General features: G+C 43.9%; 1 protein-coding gene across 9 annotated transcripts in view; it reads right to left on the reverse strand.

Annotated features, from left to right (window-relative positions):
• Positions 1-19388, reverse strand: part of DGKD (diacylglycerol kinase delta) — a 72232-nt gene that overhangs the window by 4493 nt on the left and 48351 nt on the right. For 7 of the 9 annotated variants that reach the window (XM_075032049.1, XM_075032043.1, XM_075032041.1 and 4 more), the window contains 20 exons: positions 18520-18628; positions 17623-17762; positions 16794-16878; positions 16145-16239; positions 15946-16045; positions 15520-15793; positions 13497-13658; positions 12616-12744; positions 11548-11644; positions 10483-10593; positions 9608-9704; positions 8723-8830; positions 8014-8127; positions 7468-7602; positions 4410-4561; positions 3509-3620; positions 3250-3342; positions 2759-2878; positions 2302-2419; positions 922-1052 (listed from right to left, as the gene is read on the reverse strand). In XM_075032049.1, coding sequence (XP_074888150.1) covers positions 922-1052; positions 2302-2419; positions 2759-2878; positions 3250-3342; positions 3509-3620; positions 4410-4561; positions 7468-7602; positions 8014-8127; positions 8723-8830; positions 9608-9704; positions 10483-10593; positions 11548-11644; positions 12616-12744; positions 13497-13658; positions 15520-15793; positions 15946-16045; positions 16145-16239; positions 16794-16878; positions 17623-17762; positions 18520-18628 — 2482 coding nt within the window. Of the gene's footprint in view, positions 1-921; positions 1053-2301; positions 2420-2758; positions 2879-3249; positions 3343-3508; positions 3621-4409; positions 4562-7467; positions 7603-8013; positions 8128-8722; positions 8831-9607; positions 9705-10482; positions 10594-11547; positions 11645-12615; positions 12745-13496; positions 13659-15519; positions 15794-15945; positions 16046-16144; positions 16240-16793; positions 16879-17622; positions 17763-18519; positions 18629-19388 lie in introns of those variants that run through there. The other 2 variants (XM_075032044.1, XM_075032048.1) reach the window with 2 other exon arrangements.

The raw sequence follows: 19388 nt of genomic DNA on the forward strand, positions 1-19388 counted from the left end.
ACAACTGCAGACCATTAGCCAGAAACGCAAATTGCTTTGACTGTTAAAGGCCGAAGCAAGAGAACAGAGGGAACATACAGATCTCAAGGACCTAGGCTAGTAGCCAAAACATGCAGGAAGAACCAACCAGTCACATCAAATAAATGTGTGAACACTTGTGTACCATGCAACAAAACACACCCTGTAGCTGGATGGCATGCAGAGCAATCAGCTACACAGATTACAGCAAACCTCAGAACAGGAAGATGGTCAAAATCACAAATGAAGATCCAAGGGCATTCAACAAATGCCATGCACTACTTTACAACAAAGTATTTTTCTGCTATATGCAAGTCACCAGAATGATGACACAAGTCTCTTGCAAAGAACCACCACTTTCAATTTTTCTCTGTAGAGAAAGCACCTCCTGGTGAGGAGATGAATAGTAGTGCAATGTGGTTACCAAGCACTATTTTAAAAGATTCTCTCCATCTAGCAGCCAAAATATATTTTTTTTCTTGCAACAAAGGAGCGCGATGATCTATTTGTCCAGTCACTACAACGTTAAGAACTAAATTTTCCCAATCACAGCATGTTCTGCAAAGATGGTATGGTAGCTGAGAAGTTGAAAACTTCCATTCCATCATTAAAATCGGAGAGTCTCAAGAGCACTATCTGCAATCTGCATGCTGGACTGTATTATATCTCCAGGAAGCTGCAGCAGAGTTGGGCAGCGGGTCCCTCAACTAGCTGTTCTACCTCCCTGCTATTAAAAATCAGGTGACCTGAAATGGTGAGAAAATAAAACGAGGCCACAATGAACCGGTTCATCTTGCCAAGGAACGTGGAATGAACAGCAGGCAGACCACTTCCAAGCACATTCAGCACAGAAGGTCATGCAGATGCAGCTGGCTATTTCTCATGAGCCAATCACGAAAGTACCTTGAGGTCCCTCCGTTCGAGTTGCAGGAGCTCAGAGCCCCGGACGTCATGCCGGATGAAGATATCCTTATACTCACAAAGACTGAGATGCTCAAGCCAGGTCGCAACCTCCTCCGTTCCCCAGAGGTGAACTGTTAGAGATGGAAAAGCAGGAGTGCATTGAGTACCCAGAACCCCAGAAGACAGCAAGAGATGAGGACACCATCAGCACTCAGTGCCAGAGAAGGAGGGTAAGCAGTAGCACAGCCTCAAACCAAGGGGAGGGCAAGGACTGGTAGCATGACCTACAGTCTCAAACAAAGGAGGTAGTGCAGAGAAAGGTAAGAGCTGTTCTCTTAAGCAGAGGCTAGCCGCAGTAAAGCCAGGAGGAAGTGCATGTTTGTTTTGATGGGACTGGATGTGCTTTTTAAAGTTTACCCCCATGTTTAAGAAAAGTAAGTTCATTGATATTCCTCTGCTTACAAAAACAACAGATTCATAAAATACATCATGAAGAATCAAGCACAGATTAATTTGCTATTATGTACAAGCACTTGGGCTCAGTAACCAAAATGGTAACCTCTCTCCCCCACGTCTGAGGGAGAGAGGAAGAGTGTAGACTTCCACCTTCTTGCACAGCCTCTGAATAAGAGAATAATAAAGATCCCAAGTTCTGGGAGGTAATGAGCAAGCACCTGCCTCTCAGACAGAAGGAGACTGTGCCCACAACTCCATGGCAGAGGACAGGACCCAGGAGCCCACAGAACAGGTAGTACTTCTGAATTTTAGAAGAAAGTCTTCATAAGGAGAGTATAAACCAAAAATCAACTAACCCAATTGGAGAGAAATGTCTTGAATGGCAATTTGTTGATTCATGGACAGTTTTTATCTACTGACCAGTAGGATTAAAGGTCAGGGTGCACCTGTGCTGATGCTGATCCCCAGCCAATTAGACATGAAACTTGATTAAAGCCTGAGGGTGAATCAATGAGAAAAACATCATTAACCATATCACAGAGAATTAGCAGTGAAAAGACTGGAGTTATGCAGACTTGGGCTCCACAGTCATTTTAATACCGAAAATGCCAAAATCCTCAAATTCACTTCACTAAGCACCCCTTAAAATATCCCTGAAAATGTCTGGTTGTAGGCAGAATGCTTCAGAGGGTACTTCCTGTCTCTGCTCAGGAACATTTGTACTGGGGGATCAGCGCTTAGACAGAATGGAGCAATAAGCTACTTTGCCATATGAAAAAGACAGAACAGACCTCCAAGAAAATGCAGATGCACTTGAAACAGAAGAAGGAGAGAACATGAGAGGAAACAGATAGACAGAGAACAGGTAGTGGTGTGACCACACTGGTGTGACAAAGAGACACGATGAATGAGCAGACTTGGTACCCGGCAATCCCATGCTACTATGAGTCTCCTTATTTTTGTTGTTCTTCTCCTTTTTAAACTTGGTCACCAGCCGGAATTTGCCACTGCGGCTGCGTTTAGAATAATCCAGCATCTGGTTCTGTAAGAACAAAAAGGGAGTATCAGGCAAACAGTCATAAATTGATTGGAACAGACCAAGAGCAACAAGTATGGTCAAGCTCAGCTCCATGACCTTGTAAGAGAGGAAAAAAAAATTCTGAACTCATTCTGATCAAGACAGGAAAGGAAACAGAGAAAGTTGATCCCATGTCAGTCAAGGGACCTTAGCAGGAAATTACTTTCTTTAGCCCTAGGGAGACAAGCTTCCTTCTTAATGATTTTTTCTCACATCAGTCGTATATTCACAGGAAGTCAAACACTCACAGTCAACTAGTGAAAAAGAGAACAGCTAGAGAAATACAGCCTTGGTCCTCCTCACCTCCTCATCACAGGGCTCCATAAGCTGCCACAGCCATGGGATGTCTGCCAGTTTCCTCAGCTGGAGGTCCATGTCTGCCAGGGCTGCTTGGAGCTGCTCCTTCTGTGGAGGATCTAATTGCTGGATCAGAAATGGAAGCAAAGCAGAGTTATAAGTCATATGGTGAAACACATAGTCACGCCCTTGCCTTGAAATTCCTAGCTAACAAAGCAGTTCCTCCTTTTAAAAGGAAATGCGCAGCAGGCACTCTGCCCGGACATTACCAAGTTAACGACTTTCAACTTTTCTGAGCTCCAAACTCCACACAAGCTAGCTTGACTGCTCATCATGCCTACGTAGCAACACCATCCTAATTTCTGGATGATTAACATTTAAACTGACTTATTACAAAGACAAAGAAGACCAAGACCAGCAAAATATTGCTTGCCAAGGCAACAGTAGGAGAGGAGAGAAAGTGAGAGGCTGCTTTACTCCTGCTTTGTGCTTCTTACCAGCGCCATCTTGCCTGCCAGCAGCAGCTCTGTCTCATTATGCAGGGCTTTGACATTATTCACCATCTCTACAACAAGGCTGCAGTTCAGACCCTGCAGGGAAGCAATTCATGCGCAAATTAAGCCTGGAAATGCAGAGGTCTGAGCAGTCAAAAGGAAGAAGTCTTAGACAAGCAAGGCCTACTTTTGGTCAATGAGAAAGGAAAACCAAGAGCTATGGAACAAGGACAAAATGGGAGATGCCAAGTGAGTGAAGTACCTCTGTAGACTTGGATTTAGCGTAGACTTTGTCCATAGACTTGGAGCTGGCATTGACAGCATGGGCAAGCTCCTGTTCCATGTCCTGATAGGATTGGGCTATTTCCCGAATGCTAAAGAGAGAATTACAGATTGCATCAGCATATGCTCAAAGCAGGAGATCTTTTCTGACTGGGTATCTCCTTTTAATACCCATCTGAGTGACAAGAGCAGGGATAAAGCATGGGAGGGGCACAGCCTCTGGCAAAGGAGGGCAATTCTCCCTGCTGTAGTGAGCATGCATAGGCAAAGCAAGGCAGATTTCACATGCACAACTCCAAGTGCATATTCAATTCTGCACACAAGTTGGGATCAGTTTGAAATACAACCTAGACATTTTAGTACGGCCACAGTGATGTGAAAGACAGCTGCACGTATGGCAGTTTAATTAACACTTCTCTGATGTGAGTCTGGGAATTTTCTCTCAGAGGCCTAGACCAAAGAGCTGAATGTCCGACTAAAGGATAAGCAGATGAGCATACTGTGACTTTTTCCAGAAATCTCTGCTGGGCATCAGGGTTACAAGAACCCAACCTGTCATCTGAGCTCCTAGAGAGGCCTTTGTTTAATTTCTGATAAAAATCATTGGCATTAAAAGATAATGTGTTCTTTCAGGATTAAAGGATCCATATTTTCTCATGAAAGTAACATTTTTTGTTCACAATGACCTAAGAAAGTTTATTCAACTTCAGTCCTCATGTAGCTGGGACAGTGCATAATGAATGATGCTACTACCCCCAGTGCCATGGACCAGCACTGCAGAAGGTAAGAGTGAACAGACACATCTCCAGGAACAGGGAGTAGGACAAGAATTTCAGGCACCAAAGTATGGCTCCATTCACCAAAAGCAAACTGAGTCCCACCTGTGGATCAGAGCACCTGCAGCTTGACCAAACTGGTTGATCTGGGTTGATTCTTCTTCGGACATGATCTCTGGTTGAAGAGAGAAAGAGGAGGGTCGGGACAACTCACACTTCTGTTTGTCCTCCCAGGACTTCAGGGTGCTCTCAAATGCCTAAAAACACAGCAAACAAACCATAAGATACTTGCAAAACTGCTCTTAAAAAAAAAAAAAAAAAGGCTGTGTCTATGCCTGTAAAACATGTAGATCTGGTATAGACACTTTTCATTGCAGGACCCAGTTGTTCAGCTGCTGCTAAATTTGCTAACTAGCTGTCTGGGGTGAAGTTTTCCATGTCACATACTTGCCTTGGCTTAATTTTTGCTTAAGCCTAGTTTTAGTCAAAATTGCTAGGCTAATTCTGAGGGCCAGAGTAGCCAAGTCCACCAATTCCCTGCTGGTGGCAGCCTTTTCTTTGAGTAGCTATACTGTCTCTACACTTCAGTATTACTGTGACATCTCAGAGCTGGAAATTAAAAATGTTCAAGGCTCCTCCTTACCTGGAAATAAACTGGGCTTCCCCAGTAACTGGTGGGACAAGCAGCTGAACTCAGAGCTAGGACCTGTCCCACTTGCACCCTTATTGATATTCCTGCTGGCATCAACTAGTGGTACAGGAAGAAGCAAAACATCCAATACAGAAGGATCAAAACTGGATATGGTGAGAATGAAAACTGACACACAAAGCCTCAAGGCAAGGGCAAACGGATCAATGAGTGCAAGAAATGGCAAGCGAGAAGGTTAGACAAGGGAAGGGACTATGGGAGGGCAAGACTGAAATAGGAAAAATAATTCAGAGAAGAAGATGAGGATAACAAGCAGGGGTGTGAAGCTTTCATGGAAAAAAAAAAATAAAAATCAGCATTTGGGGAGCCAGAAAAGCAAAGGAGATTGACTGTGATGGGTGGATGGGAAAGGGGAAGAAAATGGTAGTCATGGATCCTGGACCTGGGCAGTTAAATGAGATAAGTACAGACTAAGGAGCACAGGACTAAGAGTAGAGAGAGGAGACCGACGGATCAGAAAAGCCAGTGTCCACTAGAACACAACTGCCTTTGGGAATGACCCAAGGTTCTGGGGACACACCATTCTCCTGTGTCTGCAAATACCTGTGAAGCCCTGTGGTAAAGCATTCCCTTCCCCTACTGCTCCTCATACAGGACAAAACTAGGCTGTTGGCACAGTGCAAGCTACCTGCTGATCTCAACCTTGCTAATGATTCGTCAGTGGTCCAGATGAGGTCACATGAGGGAATTTGAGTTTTTCCATCTTCAGTTTAGGAAACTAAATATCCCAAATCACATTTGAAAAATGCTACCAAAGGTACAGGGTCGCAGACATGATGAGAGGACCCCACTTCATCTACTGCATAGGACAGATTTGCTGTGTGAAGGATGGGCTGTGCAACAATGATCAAAGGACAGGAGAAAAAATAAGGATAAGCCCACAGTCAAGACAAAAGGTGAATGTTGCTCTGCAAAACTGAAACCTCTTCCTCAGCGGCAATTCCATGCCTGCAAAACCAGGTTTGCAGGCAACGAGGAGTGGGATGGCACCATCGTAACCATGGCTTCAGATAGCCCAACACACAGCATGCTCACTAGGGACGTGTGTGTCCTCTCTACCTCTTGTGCTTCACTCCAACTTTCCCACCATACCCACGTGTAGGTTGCCTCTCCTTTTCTCCCTCCCACAATCACAGCAGGAATCCTGCTCCCCTGTGCTCTCTTGTGCCATCTCCTTCAGTCACTCCCCCTCCAAGTCTCAGTGTGACACTGCAGAAGCTCTCTTAACCTCCAGGAAACGCTGTATCACTGTTCCCCTCTCCTCTTCTCCACAACATTTGCATCAAGGGGAGATAGGACATGGGGTAATGGTTTTAAACTAAAAGAGGGTAGATTCAGTCTAGATATAAGGAAGAATTTTTTTACAGTGAGGGTGGTGAAACACTGGAACAGGTTGCCCAGAGAGACTATAGATGCCCCATCCCTGGAAACATTCAAGGTGAGGTTGGACAGGGCTCTGAGCAACCTGATCTGGTTGAAGATGTCCCTGCTCATTGCAGGAGAGTTGGACTAGATGACCTTTAAAGGTCCCTTCCAACCCAAACCATTCTATGATTCTGTGATCCACACTCACTGTTCTTTCCCAGCTCAAGGGGTCTTGGGTATTTCCCTGTCCTACCATGACAGGGACTTTGTACGCTCACCTTTGCTTTCTTTTCATACCATCATACTTGTAACTTCCTGCCAGGCAATGTGCCCCAGCCCTGTATCAGGCTGCTTTCCATTTTCCCTCTTCATTGTTTTCTCTTTTCTTGTTGTTAAGCAGGTGAGTCCTTCGCACAGGACTTCAATTTGCTCTGGAAGCTGGGTAAAGGGGCGTTATGCTGCAAAGTATTAAGAACTGCTATCAACCGGACTGTTAATGCATGGACAGTTACAGAGTTGAGAGGAACCATAAAGCCTGTTTGCAGCACAGCAAGCCCTTTATCCTTTCCTTTGGCTTACCACCATTTAGTAATACAGTAAAACAGCAAGGATGCTTCCTTATGTGCTGGTACTTATCAGATGTATTTGAAAATTATGAGATGAGACAGACACACACTGCTGAACAAGGCATAAGACACTGCTCTACTTTGTCAACGAGGTATAAGCCACATATTGAACAATAATGAGAAATCAAAATATTGAACAGCTGAATCTACACAATCCACAGCACTCCGTAAGGTATGCATCCTGTGGGAAAAACAGCATGCAAGTGTGTTAAGAAATGTTGACACAAGGCACCTACAAAAGGAAGCAAAATAAGCTTGCATAAACAACCTTATTTATGTGATTTCCCAAGTGGTGAATACAATTTTAACGATGTTCCTTCGGAAAAGTTTTATGGTGTGTAGCAAAATATGCTTCTTGCATTCACAAAGATAAGCTTTCATGTGTGGCCGTTACCACGCTCTCCAGGAGTACGTGACATCAAAACATGTATGTACTACATAGTGTATGCAAGGCTGCTATTACTCTGTCTCGGGTGAGGGTCTGTGCTCTGTTCTTATGAACAATCCAAATGTAACCCGGAGGCTGGATCCAGGCTTCTCCATCCACTTGCACGGGAACTCCCTCTTCTCCCAGGATTGCGATCTTCACCGTCCGACACTGCAAAAAGTGATTGCATCAGAGAAGCTCTAAAATATTGGGTTTTCCAAAAGCAAGAGACATTTGCTTTCTTTCCAAAGCACTTCCCTGGGTACTGTAGCTTTGGTGGTACTAGAGGCACACGTGCCTGGGTGGCAGGGCACGCCTCGCCCTCGTGCAGCTGGGACCATTTGCAGTATCTTTGGACTACAAATCTGTATTTGAATTGCTGGTCTAACTCCTACCACAATGCACACTAGCAAACATTTCCATGCCCAAATTGCCCCTGGACATGCTCATTTTCAGCCCTGGTGAATGCTCTTTCCTTGCACAAGAGAGAGCACAAAGGAGGGCTTTACTGACTGAAATTGGCATAAACATCACAAACTGGAGATGGGGGAGGCAAGAAGAGCTCACAAAAGCAATTGATACCTGTGCAATCCGGTGATGCTGTAGGTTTATCACTCGTGACACTGCCATCTGCATGCTACCAAACACTGCTACCACCTCCAAAATCTTGTCATCAAAGGAGGGGGCTGTAAATGTCTAGCCAGGTACAAGGGAGAGAGAATTCAGTTGACATACAGCTCTGTTGGAGAGCTTCTTGGTGAAGATTTGGGGGGTCGGCTTTCAATTATGCTTTTTAATCTGTATAAAATTAACAACAAGGCCAGAAGGTGAAGATTTGCCATGAGCTAAGAGGGAGACAAAGGAGCCTTGATATTCCCACTGTGCTTCCAATGGCAGCTAACACAAAGGTTGTAGGCTACAAGGCAATAATTATTCTTGTAAGAGTAGGCACCTTTTCATCTCAAATAACACAATGTTTCTGATTGGATCTAACTCCCTTTGTCTTCAAGGGGCTTTACTTCTCAGGCAGCCTGAGGGGAGAAGGTCAATCTAAAGCACTTCCCAGAAGTCCAAAAGCTCAGGACAGCATCTCTATTTTTTCTGAATTGCTACAGACTGGTTGGGTGCAAAGCTGCTGAAGACCAGACTTCAGTATCCTATCCACTTCACAGAGAAAGTACATGCAGACAAGCCCCCTGCCCTCTTCTTCCAAGCGCTATTCTCAGGGGCTAGGACTTCAAAAGCAACAGTAACTAAAAACATTTCCTGGATTGCCTTAGAGAATACTCACATCGTCTTCCTTGGTTCCCCCCCAGAAGTTGGTGCCTCCTGCGTAGCTGGGAATGTTGAGTACGGCAATTCCCTGGAGACTGGGCAAAGGGATTGGCCTCCCATCGCACTACACAGAAAAGAAGGCAACATTACTCTCAGCACAGCAGGAGAAAGCCCCTCCTGCCAGAGTACATCCTCTAAGAACAAAAACCAGCCTGCACAGCTTAGTAAGGAACTAATTCAGGTTTCTTCAGGTTTATTCTTGACCTAATGGAGTAGAATGTATCCATTTGTGTCTCATCAACCACTGCACCTCTGGCAGAGGGCAGTTTTGGATGGATACTGTTGCTTCTTTTCCCCAAACAGGAATAGGGCACACCTGAAAGGCTTCGCAAACCCTCTTGGTTTATTCCTCCAGAAAGGGGAATAAAACTTCTGAAACACCTACACAGTCTGCTGTGATAAGGGTCTCCTCCTACAAGCTACCTGTTTATGTTGTATGTGGCCCATACAAGACTATTTCTTTTCCAGTTTGATGCACATTAGAGCAGAGTTAGATTAAGAGCTTTCCACTGCACCTACTATCTAAAATGTGGTGTTCACATAAGGTATCACGTATAACATAACAATCTTATTTATGCCGAATACTGAGCTGGGGACAGCTAAGACCTTCCAGCAGGATGACACTTCCCTTACAGGCTGAGAACACCAGTTATCTTCCAGAACCAGGCAAAGCCACTTTTAGCTAGCTCAGGGTGAGATGCAGTAAGTACCTTGTATTAGGCAGGCAAGTGAAACACCCTAACATCACCAAACAGAATCACCATGTCAAAGTCAAAGTGTCTGAGGTGGATGCAATTAGGCATCCCAGTTTTATCAACAGAAGAGCATGCTAATTCCTCACCTCCAGCAAGACTTTCTGCTCCAGGTTTTTATATGTTCTGTGTAGCAGCTCCTTGGTCCCCAATACTCCGTACCACATCATGTTTTTAGTACGACTTCTAAGGGTGAAAATCAAAAGAGAAAAAAGTTAGCACAGGCCTTTACGTTTTCACTTAGAATGAAAAAAAAAAACCAACCACACTGAAATGGTACCCCCTACGTCCTAAAACACAGAAGTCCTTTGCTTCCGAAAGGGGAAAGCACTCAAAATGGTCATGGCTTGTGCTAGGAAACTATTCCCCTTTAAATGTCAGGTAGGAATTGAAGATGATTGAGTAACACACACTACCAGATATATACACAGGTTCCCCTGGCACAGAACTTGTCAATCTTACGCACCAGGACATCAACAGTATTTCGCTGTATTAGCTCAAGTATAGAAAATGTATCCATTTCCAGGCTACACAAAGCATCCTGTAGTTGCCCAGGTATTCAAAATGCCAAAACCTGTGGTTTATATTAAGTTAGGATCAAGGTCAAAATCAGCCTCCATGGCGTTTAGAGCTGAGATGCACTTCTCTCATAGCTAAATAGCTAGCCCAGGAGAAAAATTTGTGAGTGAGATCATGAAGTAAATAGAACCAATGCACTAAATCCACACCAACATAGCTACTCAAAGATCTTATACTAGCCACAACAGCATAATGAATCAGTAATAAATCAGTAACTTATCTCCTCCACCGTGATTTCAAGCCTTGAAGGAGGATTATGCAGACAAGATTGGCAACATACCTATTCAGCACACTTGTACGTAATTGGCTTCAAAACCGCACAGAAACATAAAGTGGTTTCAGTCACTTCTGGCAGTATTCAAAGGTCAGCCAAAGCCAAACCCACCTGCATTTCTCTGGGTGCTCATCACGTTTGTTGTTGAAATCCAAAGAAATCTTTGCATCCAGTCCAATTCCAAAGTAATTATTCATGACACACTTCTCTGTGTAACATTCACTGCCGAACAAAAGAACAAAACTCCTATTCCTAAGTCTACATACTGTTTGGTATACATCTCTAATGCCCCCTCTGGCCACCTCATAATTCTTTTGCATAAAAAGGTGAAGAACAAGAAGGGTGTATGCCAACGTGCTCTGATAAGCACTGCTGGGAACTGCCTAAAAGCCACAAGGATAACCATAAAAGTAGCTACTGATGAGCAAAGGTCCCTGGCCTGCAGCCATCAGGGTAAGACTGTAAGACTTCACAGCCACAAGATTTGCAGCGGAATTCTCCCCTTGCCACAGATACATACTCAGAAGCCTACACTTCATTTACTAAGGGCTATGATGCTGGTCACTGGCGTTGTGTAAAAGGTCTCACAAAACATTAGCAATGCTAATTGCTTATATATATAGATACACACACGCACATAGATATATATAAGGTGTTACCTACAGAGAGCCTGACAAATGACCTTGAAAGTGTCAGCTACTCATCTCAGGGGCACTGAACCGCATGAAAAAAAACTTAAAAGTCTGTATCATTGGATTTTTACTGTTAAACAGCTTAGTAGAAACAGCCTGAGAAAGTCTTCACATCATATTTCCCAACTGCCTCCCCTGTTGGGCCTTGCCCGTGACCCTTCTCAGGCCTCCATGCTGTAAGGGTAGTGATTCCCCCACAGGTTTCTGTCTAACTGGAAGCCAGAGTCATCTGAGTCTAGGGAGAACACTGATCTAGATTTCATTCTCACCTAAAACCTAAAAATCTTCTACCAGGAGTCAGATGTGTCACTGCATGTTTATGTGTAACTACATAAGCTAATCCTCACAGGCACCCTATGTAAATTCATTTACATAACTTGGGCCACTGCAGTCCATTATTCAGCTCCATAAACTAATCTGCTTCTCTGCTGAGGTCCATTTGGCAACGCCCACTCCCTCCCTTCAACCTCCTGGGCATACTCACAGGTTTTCAGGCTCAGAGTTAAAGGGATCAGCATGGATCAACAATCGGCTGATGACAGAGCTCCCAGGCAAAGAACCAGACATGCCGGCACGGATATCTGTAGGAAAATTGACCACAGGGAATACTGTGATTAATAACAAGCGGAAAACAGGTAACTTCAATCTCAGGAACAAGACAACAGGGCAGAATATATTAACTCTTATCATTCAATGTGGAAAGCAAATAGCAATAGCACTTTCTTCCACTCCGGAAGGCTTAGCTCTCTTGATAAGGAGAGGGGTTTCTGGGGCTGCCTGCAGGGTTTTTGATTGACAGGGTATCACCTAAGGCCCCCAGCACAGTTGTACAGACACATGGAAATGGGAAATAGGAGTGTATTCACTGTAGTAGCTTTTTTGTTCCAAGGTGAGACATGGAACATCCTTGCTTCAATGAGTAGAGAGAGAAGAGTCGGGCTGAAGTTATTCTCCGTTGCCCAAGAATTACTGCCTCCTGCTTCTTAAATTATTAGCTGGTGACCCACAAACAGCAGCTTTCTCAGAGAGAAAGGAAATTACTTCCTTCCAGAAGAAAGAATCTGAACAAGTAATTTGGGGGGAGAGATGGAAGGACAGCACCACGGTGATGGGGACAAGTTGCTACACAAGCTGTGGGAGGTGGGAATTCTGCTGGGTCTGTGCACCTCCAGTGACTTCAGCCTACACATGAAGGGACTGCTGCTCCCTTCAGAAATCTCTCTCAGCAGCGTTGTATCAGCCTTCTCAAGGTTACTTTGAGCTCACTGTCTCCTTGCAGTTGGCATCTAAATTCTGCCACTGCACAGTGTTAATAAAAATCTGTGTCTAGGTCTCAGCTACAAACTGGAAACTATTACATCTCCCTCCAAGTCTCCACTTTTCAGCCCTAGTGAAAAGTTATCCACAAAGGGATTTCTCTCCAAGTGGACCCTGCACAAAAGGACATCAGGCAGGACAATTTCACGTTTCCATGTGGAGACTGCAGCCCGCACTGCTGTCACCCACACTCCAGTTGGCTGCCTCATTGGGAAGCAGTGGGTGTTACACTTACTCGGGTAGAGGATTTTTGTGTTCAGCATTGGCAAGTTGTCCCGGTTTCCTGTCTGGGGAGGAAGAGATGCAGAGCTGCCCAGTGACAAACTTCCTTTGTTTATTAGTCTTTCACAAGGAGACTTGGACACTGTAAAACACAACACAAACACGGCTATTGACAAACATAATGCTATGATTCAGACCAGCACACAGCAGCACAGCCCAAACAGAAAGACTGCGTTAGGAATCACTCAACAGCAAAAGACTCTAGCTCATTAAGAGACAGAGATGTGGCATATGTGCAGCCAGAAAGCTCACAGATTGGAGGTACCAAAACGCCACATGCAAATATTAGAAATGGAGATGAGAAAAAGCTGGTGCCTGCAGCACAACAGACAGGGTATTTGGCTTGCAATCAATACTCATATAAGTTCCAAATATATCTGCAGTGGTCGGGGATCTCTAATAAATTACTCACATAACACAGTTTTCAAAGCAAACTGGCTTCCATTCTCTGTCATCTGCAAAGGATGGCAGGGGCTTATAGGGAAATGTCATCAGGTAGATGACATGAAAAATGCTCAAGACCATCCTTGTCCAAGCACTGAAAGCCAAGAAAACCCGGATTACTGGCTAAGGTGCAATAAAATTTCTAAATCCTAGGCCCCATCCGCTAAGATCATGGACCAGCCACCAGAGATGTAGCGAAAAGAGGGGTGTATAATGCACACACTAGAGCGTAGAAATGTGCAAGGCCTGGCATCTGAAGAGCAATCATTCAAAAATTAGAGAAAAACAGAACTTAGAAGGTAATACACATAACACCTCCCTCACTTTTTACAACTAACAGAATTGCAATTAGCAGACAAGATCTGCATGGTGGCAGCCCTGGAGCAGTACCTTTCCGCTGGCTTCTCCCCTTGGACACTCCATAGCTGCTGCTGTGTGATGACTGCAGGGAGATTTTATCCTCGTTCCTCAGCTCCTTGCCCTCTTCAGAGGCTGAGAGACTAAGGAGGAAGCCCTCTTGCTCCTGTGTCTGGGCGTTCTGCTCATCTACAGCTATAAGGAGAGAGAAAGTAGGTGAGTGCCTCACAGCTCTTCTAGCAAGGAACAACTCCCACTGATGTAAACAACAATAGGATGGGATTCTAAAGGCCCTGATTCCTTAAAGGAAAGAACAGGAATAACAAAAAGCTTTCCTCTGTCATTTGTCTCAACCAAGCTCTGCTCTGGAGAGGTTTTGGAACTGGGCTTGCTTAGCCTCCTGTTTTCGTTGCTGAGCTCTTCTGCAGTGAGGCTCTAAATAAAGTGTCCACCTTTAATGCTACTCAGGCTTCCTGAGATGTCAACTGTGCTACAGGTGATGGGATTCCATTTATTTGCATTTAGATGTTGCCAGAAATTCTAAACAGATGGACATTAAATGATAAATGTAATGAATTTTCTGTTTGCTTAAGCTGTACTGGGGCAATAGGATAAGCCACTTGAAAACAGCATTTACATATAATCAGGAAGAAGAAAATATCAGTTGGTAAAAAACAATACAAACAAGGGAAAGAATCAGATTACATACTTTCGAAGAGGAAAAACAGCTTGAAGAATTTGAAAAAATACATTTGAAACGTAACTGGAGTTTGCCTAAGAGCTGGTAAGAATTCAGTGCTAGCATGCTACCTGAAGAAATGAAAACTCCTTTGCATGTAATCCATAGGCCTTCCTCCCCAGCAACCCCTCACAGGGCACAGCAATGTGAACAGCCCTGAGCTGACCTACCACCTCGCTGCCTCTGCGGGGGGATGACCCCCCCTTCTTTCAGTCTCTTCCCATCCCTTGTGCTGACTCTGGAGTTCATCAAAACTATCCAAAAGGAAATCCAACCCCCTAGCCCAGCAGAAATATAAACTCTTCTGCTGGATTAAGTAAATTGGATGGGGTCCAAAAGAACTCCAACAAACATCAAATTGGCATAAAGTAAGCAGCAACAAAGTGGGGCAGCAGTGAGGTCAAGACCTCTACTTCACCAGAAGCAGGCTGTTTGCTCAACTTCCATCACCTCATATAACTTCACCCTCAGGATAGGTTTTATACAATACTGCAGTGCTGGAAATCCAAGCAACATCGCAATGATCTGTGACTTACTACACCGTTGTTCATAGTGCATGTTTAGGTGTGCATAGACGTCACACCTGCAACTTCAATGCTTTTATCTCCAGTAATAAGGTGTTAAGGACTTCCTTTGGTCTAAGTTAAACCACTGAGTTTATGACTAACATGTGGGAGATGCCTTTTGAAGGAAATGAAGCTTTGAGCTATGGGTGTGAGTAGCTGGAGAGATATAAGGGTCAAGATGTGAAGAGGGTCACCTGCCTAGAAAGTTAACATCTGAACAGAACTGATTTGCATCAGGGTGTAGTATTATAATGTTTTCCCAGCAACAAAGCTAGTTTAAGAAATTCCTGAACTCTCTTGCAGTTGTACCACCACACTGTTTTGCTGGGCTCTACTATAAAGAGATTTCTGAAACAATCCAAGTTAAAATACTTAAAATACTTTCTTCTCAAGTATTTTCAGATCTGTTTTACAGCAAGGCCACACAAACAGTTGCGCTGACACAATTGTGGTATGGGTAGGGGCATACAGGAAATGCAAATGAACAGAGTGTGGGAGGATAGTAACTTCCTAAACCAGCCGTATAGGAGAGAACACACCTTGAACTTCAGGCTCATTTACCAAGCCATGTTTCAAACAGGTGGGCTTGGCAGAAGTGATACTGAAACTAAATAGCCAGGCTTACTGAATAGCTTCTCTAGCTCAGGAAAGCTGTTTTTTTATGAAGAACCCTAGTCCCCTCTGGAATAAGTGAAATTTATACTTCTTAAGAGCCTGTGGCAAGTCACAAGCAGGACTCCTAACAGGTTACCTTTTTCTGCATGCTCTATTATCTGACGAATGGCTTTTTTCAAGCTGTTGGCTCTCAACATGAGTTGTTCTCGGGGACGAAATATCTGGGGCCTTGCCGTACATGACGAGCCCACTGACCGGTCGCTAGAAGAATCACAAGCACTGCCTGACCCATCACCATCTTCGGTTTCCTCTGCAATGGTGGGAGGAGGGTTTGGCAGAGATGAAGATGCTTGAGATTCGTCATTCAGTGTCTTCAGTAATGAGTCCAGCTTCTCTTTCAGGACAGAGCACTACAAGACGAAGAACATTGGAGTAGAACTAACAGTAGACTGTGTAGCTCATTCTTTTAGTGCTTGCTGAACTGCTGCTGTCCTAATTCTCTGAAAACAGAGCAGTTTTTCCACTTCAGAAGTAGAAACCCAAACAATTTTTCCAATTTTACCTTCCTGGCCATGACCTCCGATTCCTCTGAGCTTTCCGTTGCCTTTTCATAGGCTTTCCCTACTCGAGCCACAAAATCCTTCACTGTCTCACAAAGCACCCTAGGCAAAGAAGGTAGTGAAAACAAAGTGATGCAAGGATTGTCTCAGGATTTTCACCGTGCAACTTTCACTTAGAGCAGTTGTCCTCTAAGTACTCACTTGGCTGAGGAGATGACCACCGAGTGTTGGTCAGAAGTCAAAATTTTGGACAAATGAGCAGCCACAGAGTCTTCATAGAAGAGAATCTTCTGCACCTGGTGACAGTCAGAAACAAGCCACTGGGGTGCTGTTTCCCAACATTACAATACATGCTGTATATCCCTGGGTACCCAGAGAGTATCTGTCATTCTACAGGTTCTTTTTGCCCTGGAAAAGTTCTGTGGTCCAGGGCTCAGTTACTCATTAAAGACCTAAATCTGATGAATAAACTAATTCTGAACTTAGAAATCATCATCAGCGCAGTTCTTAGAATCTCCGATCAACTGTGGATCTAAAACTGGGGTTTTTATGACTGATATGCAGCTTTCCACAATTTCAATAACTTGATGTTATGACAGCAAGTAAAAGTCAATCATTTCCTCTCTGTCCTGTTCCAAAGCATCATCTTCTCATCCCTCATTATGGTTGTGGACTCTGGTAACCCAACCTCCATAATACTCATTGACTTAAAGCCCCAGATCTTTGTAGCTCCTGCTACACCCAAGTCATGGCTCAGGACTGCTCCATTTGAGCTCAACCACTGCCTCCTATCTCATCTGTTCTGAGGCTATTGCTCCCAGTCATTTTCCCCCTGCATCTCACAAGGTACCTCAGAATCCTCACTGAAATCTTCAGTGACTGTGGAAGTGGAGGCCTGGCGAGGGAGTTTGGTTTCATACACCATGATGCTCCACCTGTTGAAAAGGAGGCATCATACTTGTCACTGTAAGGCAGATGATTTTGTCCTTTATCCAAAGGACATAACAGGTTAGAACCTCAAAGCAGAACAAATTGCACTTTGGCAGGGGCATGACTGCTGTAAGGAAGCCAGAGAGTTGCAACAGAACTGCAGAGGAGCTGAACTGGGGGAAAAGAGAAGGACAACACTATAAACAAGTATCCTACAGCACAAGGAACTTCTCTGTACTTCTTCCCTCTCTCTCAGAAATTCTACGGGCATTACTTGATTCAACATAACAGATACCAAGACGCAACTCTAAAGACAAGAAGCATTTTTAAATGTACAAAGATATATAGGTAATATCAATACTAGGGGTAAAGAGGTCCATTTCTGCATTCAGCTTTCATTTCTAAGCTGAACTGAAGATAAATTGGTTCAAATTTACCAAGAAAAAGATTAGCTTAAAAACAGAAATCATGACGGCAAGGCTGACAAATTCAATTGACGAGAACTCTGGAACACAAGAGAGGACACTGGATATCACACAATTTCACTCATTACGATTCTGCAGCACTGACATAGAAAGCCAGACTACTTTTTGTTGCTAAAGGGTGACAGAGGATTATCAAAGAATAAACATTAACTGGCATTAGTAAGAAGTCCAGCAGCTGGGCAGAATCAGGAACTGCCCAGTTCTCCTGGAAGGATATTTTCACACAACTCTTGAGCGGGAAGGATGTTAGTGATGGTTACTCACCTGTCCAGCATTTTGGTACTGGCCCTCTCCAGCTTCTCCAGGATCTGCGGGAGCTGGGTATCATCATCACAAGCAGACCCCCAGCCTAACACACGGGCAAGGTCATTCCCTGTTCCCAAAGGCAGCACTCCCAGCTGGCACTGCATTAGAGAAAAGAAAACCAAAACTGATATTCAAATAGGAAAACACAAGCCACAAACAGCCACACGTAACACGACTGATTCCTTACACAGACTAGTCATTGAGAAACAGCTAGTCCCAGGGTGAGGAGAAAGTAATTGGATGGGGAAAACAGCCAGAAGAGCAAGGAAAAGTTTCCTCTACTTTTAAGTTAATTGAGAAAAGAGCTACCATCTCGAAGAGCACCTTGCTAAAACTAACCCCTTCTACAGATGTATTTATTTAACCATCAGGTGGTGCTATTGCTTTTTATATAAAATTAGTATAGACATATCCAAGACAAAATGGAAACTAATTAAACACTGTATGATGCCTCGACTCCAATGAAGTTTCTGTCTATCCCAAGACTCAGAAACTATGCCATGAGAATTAAAGGGAACAGATGAGGAGCAAAACCTTTGTGGAACTCCCAGTCTTGTAACTGCAGCCCTTTCTAAGCACAATTCTCTGCTGGCAATGGAGCAGGAGTGACTCAGAGCTACTCCAAAAGCTGGATCTTGTAAGAGGGAGTTGTGGAGGAGCACTGGAGATAGGAATAATGAGTTAGTCCAGTACCGCTTCTTGCATAAAACTACTGCAAGAACACTGCTGTGGTAAGCTGTCAGTGGCTTCAGTCCTGGGGCAAACTACATCTGTATGATCAAAGAAAGTCCTCTTCAACCCATGCTGTTGTTATTACTTCATTCTTTCATCCAACAAAGCTCTTTGGGCAGGTACCTGCTTGTGAAGATTGAGGCTATCAATTTCGGAGAGAACCCAGCCAACACTTCCGTCCCCACCACACACTAGAATCCGGAAAGTGTCAAATTTCTGGAATAAGCGTAAACTACGGAGAAGGAAAAGAAAAAAGCAAGAGGGAAGAACAATCAGCTGTTGCAGAAAGAAATTATAAACAATTGAATCTAGGCAATAAACACAACAGACTTGCTTAAAGTAGGCTCTGATTTTGCAATGAATACGGGCCGCTGCCAGACTACAGATGAATTAAAATGATTATAAATAAGGAATTATAAATACAGCCAAGCATTTTACAGTGGCTATTCACTACAGAAGTAAGTCCCAGACACACTCCTCTCCTAAAGCAGGGCACTTTTGTCTGAACAGAATAGGAAACAAGCATGTGATAGCTGATTATTCATCAAATTAATTCCTTTTTGCAGATTTGGTGTGTTCAGCCTAACACTAGTTACTTGTCACTGTTTGGATGTCACTGCTTTCGCACTCAAGGCCAGACCAATCAAAGCAAAGCTTGAAGAGTGGGAACTTTATGCAGTCATTCATTAAGCAGAAAACTGTAAGAGGATGTAAAGCCTCACATGCTTTCGTCCTTCTGGGAAAGCAGCATAAATCAATGCTCTGGCACCTTGTCTGTCTTGCAAGCAGGCAAACAACTCACCAGCAAGACAAGTGTGAATTTCTCTATTCACTTCTTCTGGAATACTAACGACAACCTCTTCTTAAGCTGTTTGGAATTGTGCTTCTTAGTGAACATCTTCCAGAGCTACTGCCTGCTTTTATTTTCATTTTGTACATATTTACTTATTTATTATTACCTAAACAGTATTTGCTACAGCACATGAAAATCC

Source organism: Buteo buteo, chromosome 7, assembly GCF_964188355.1.
Source record: "Buteo buteo chromosome 7, bButBut1.hap1.1, whole genome shotgun sequence".
NCBI lineage: Eukaryota > Metazoa > Chordata > Aves > Accipitriformes > Accipitridae > Buteo > Buteo buteo.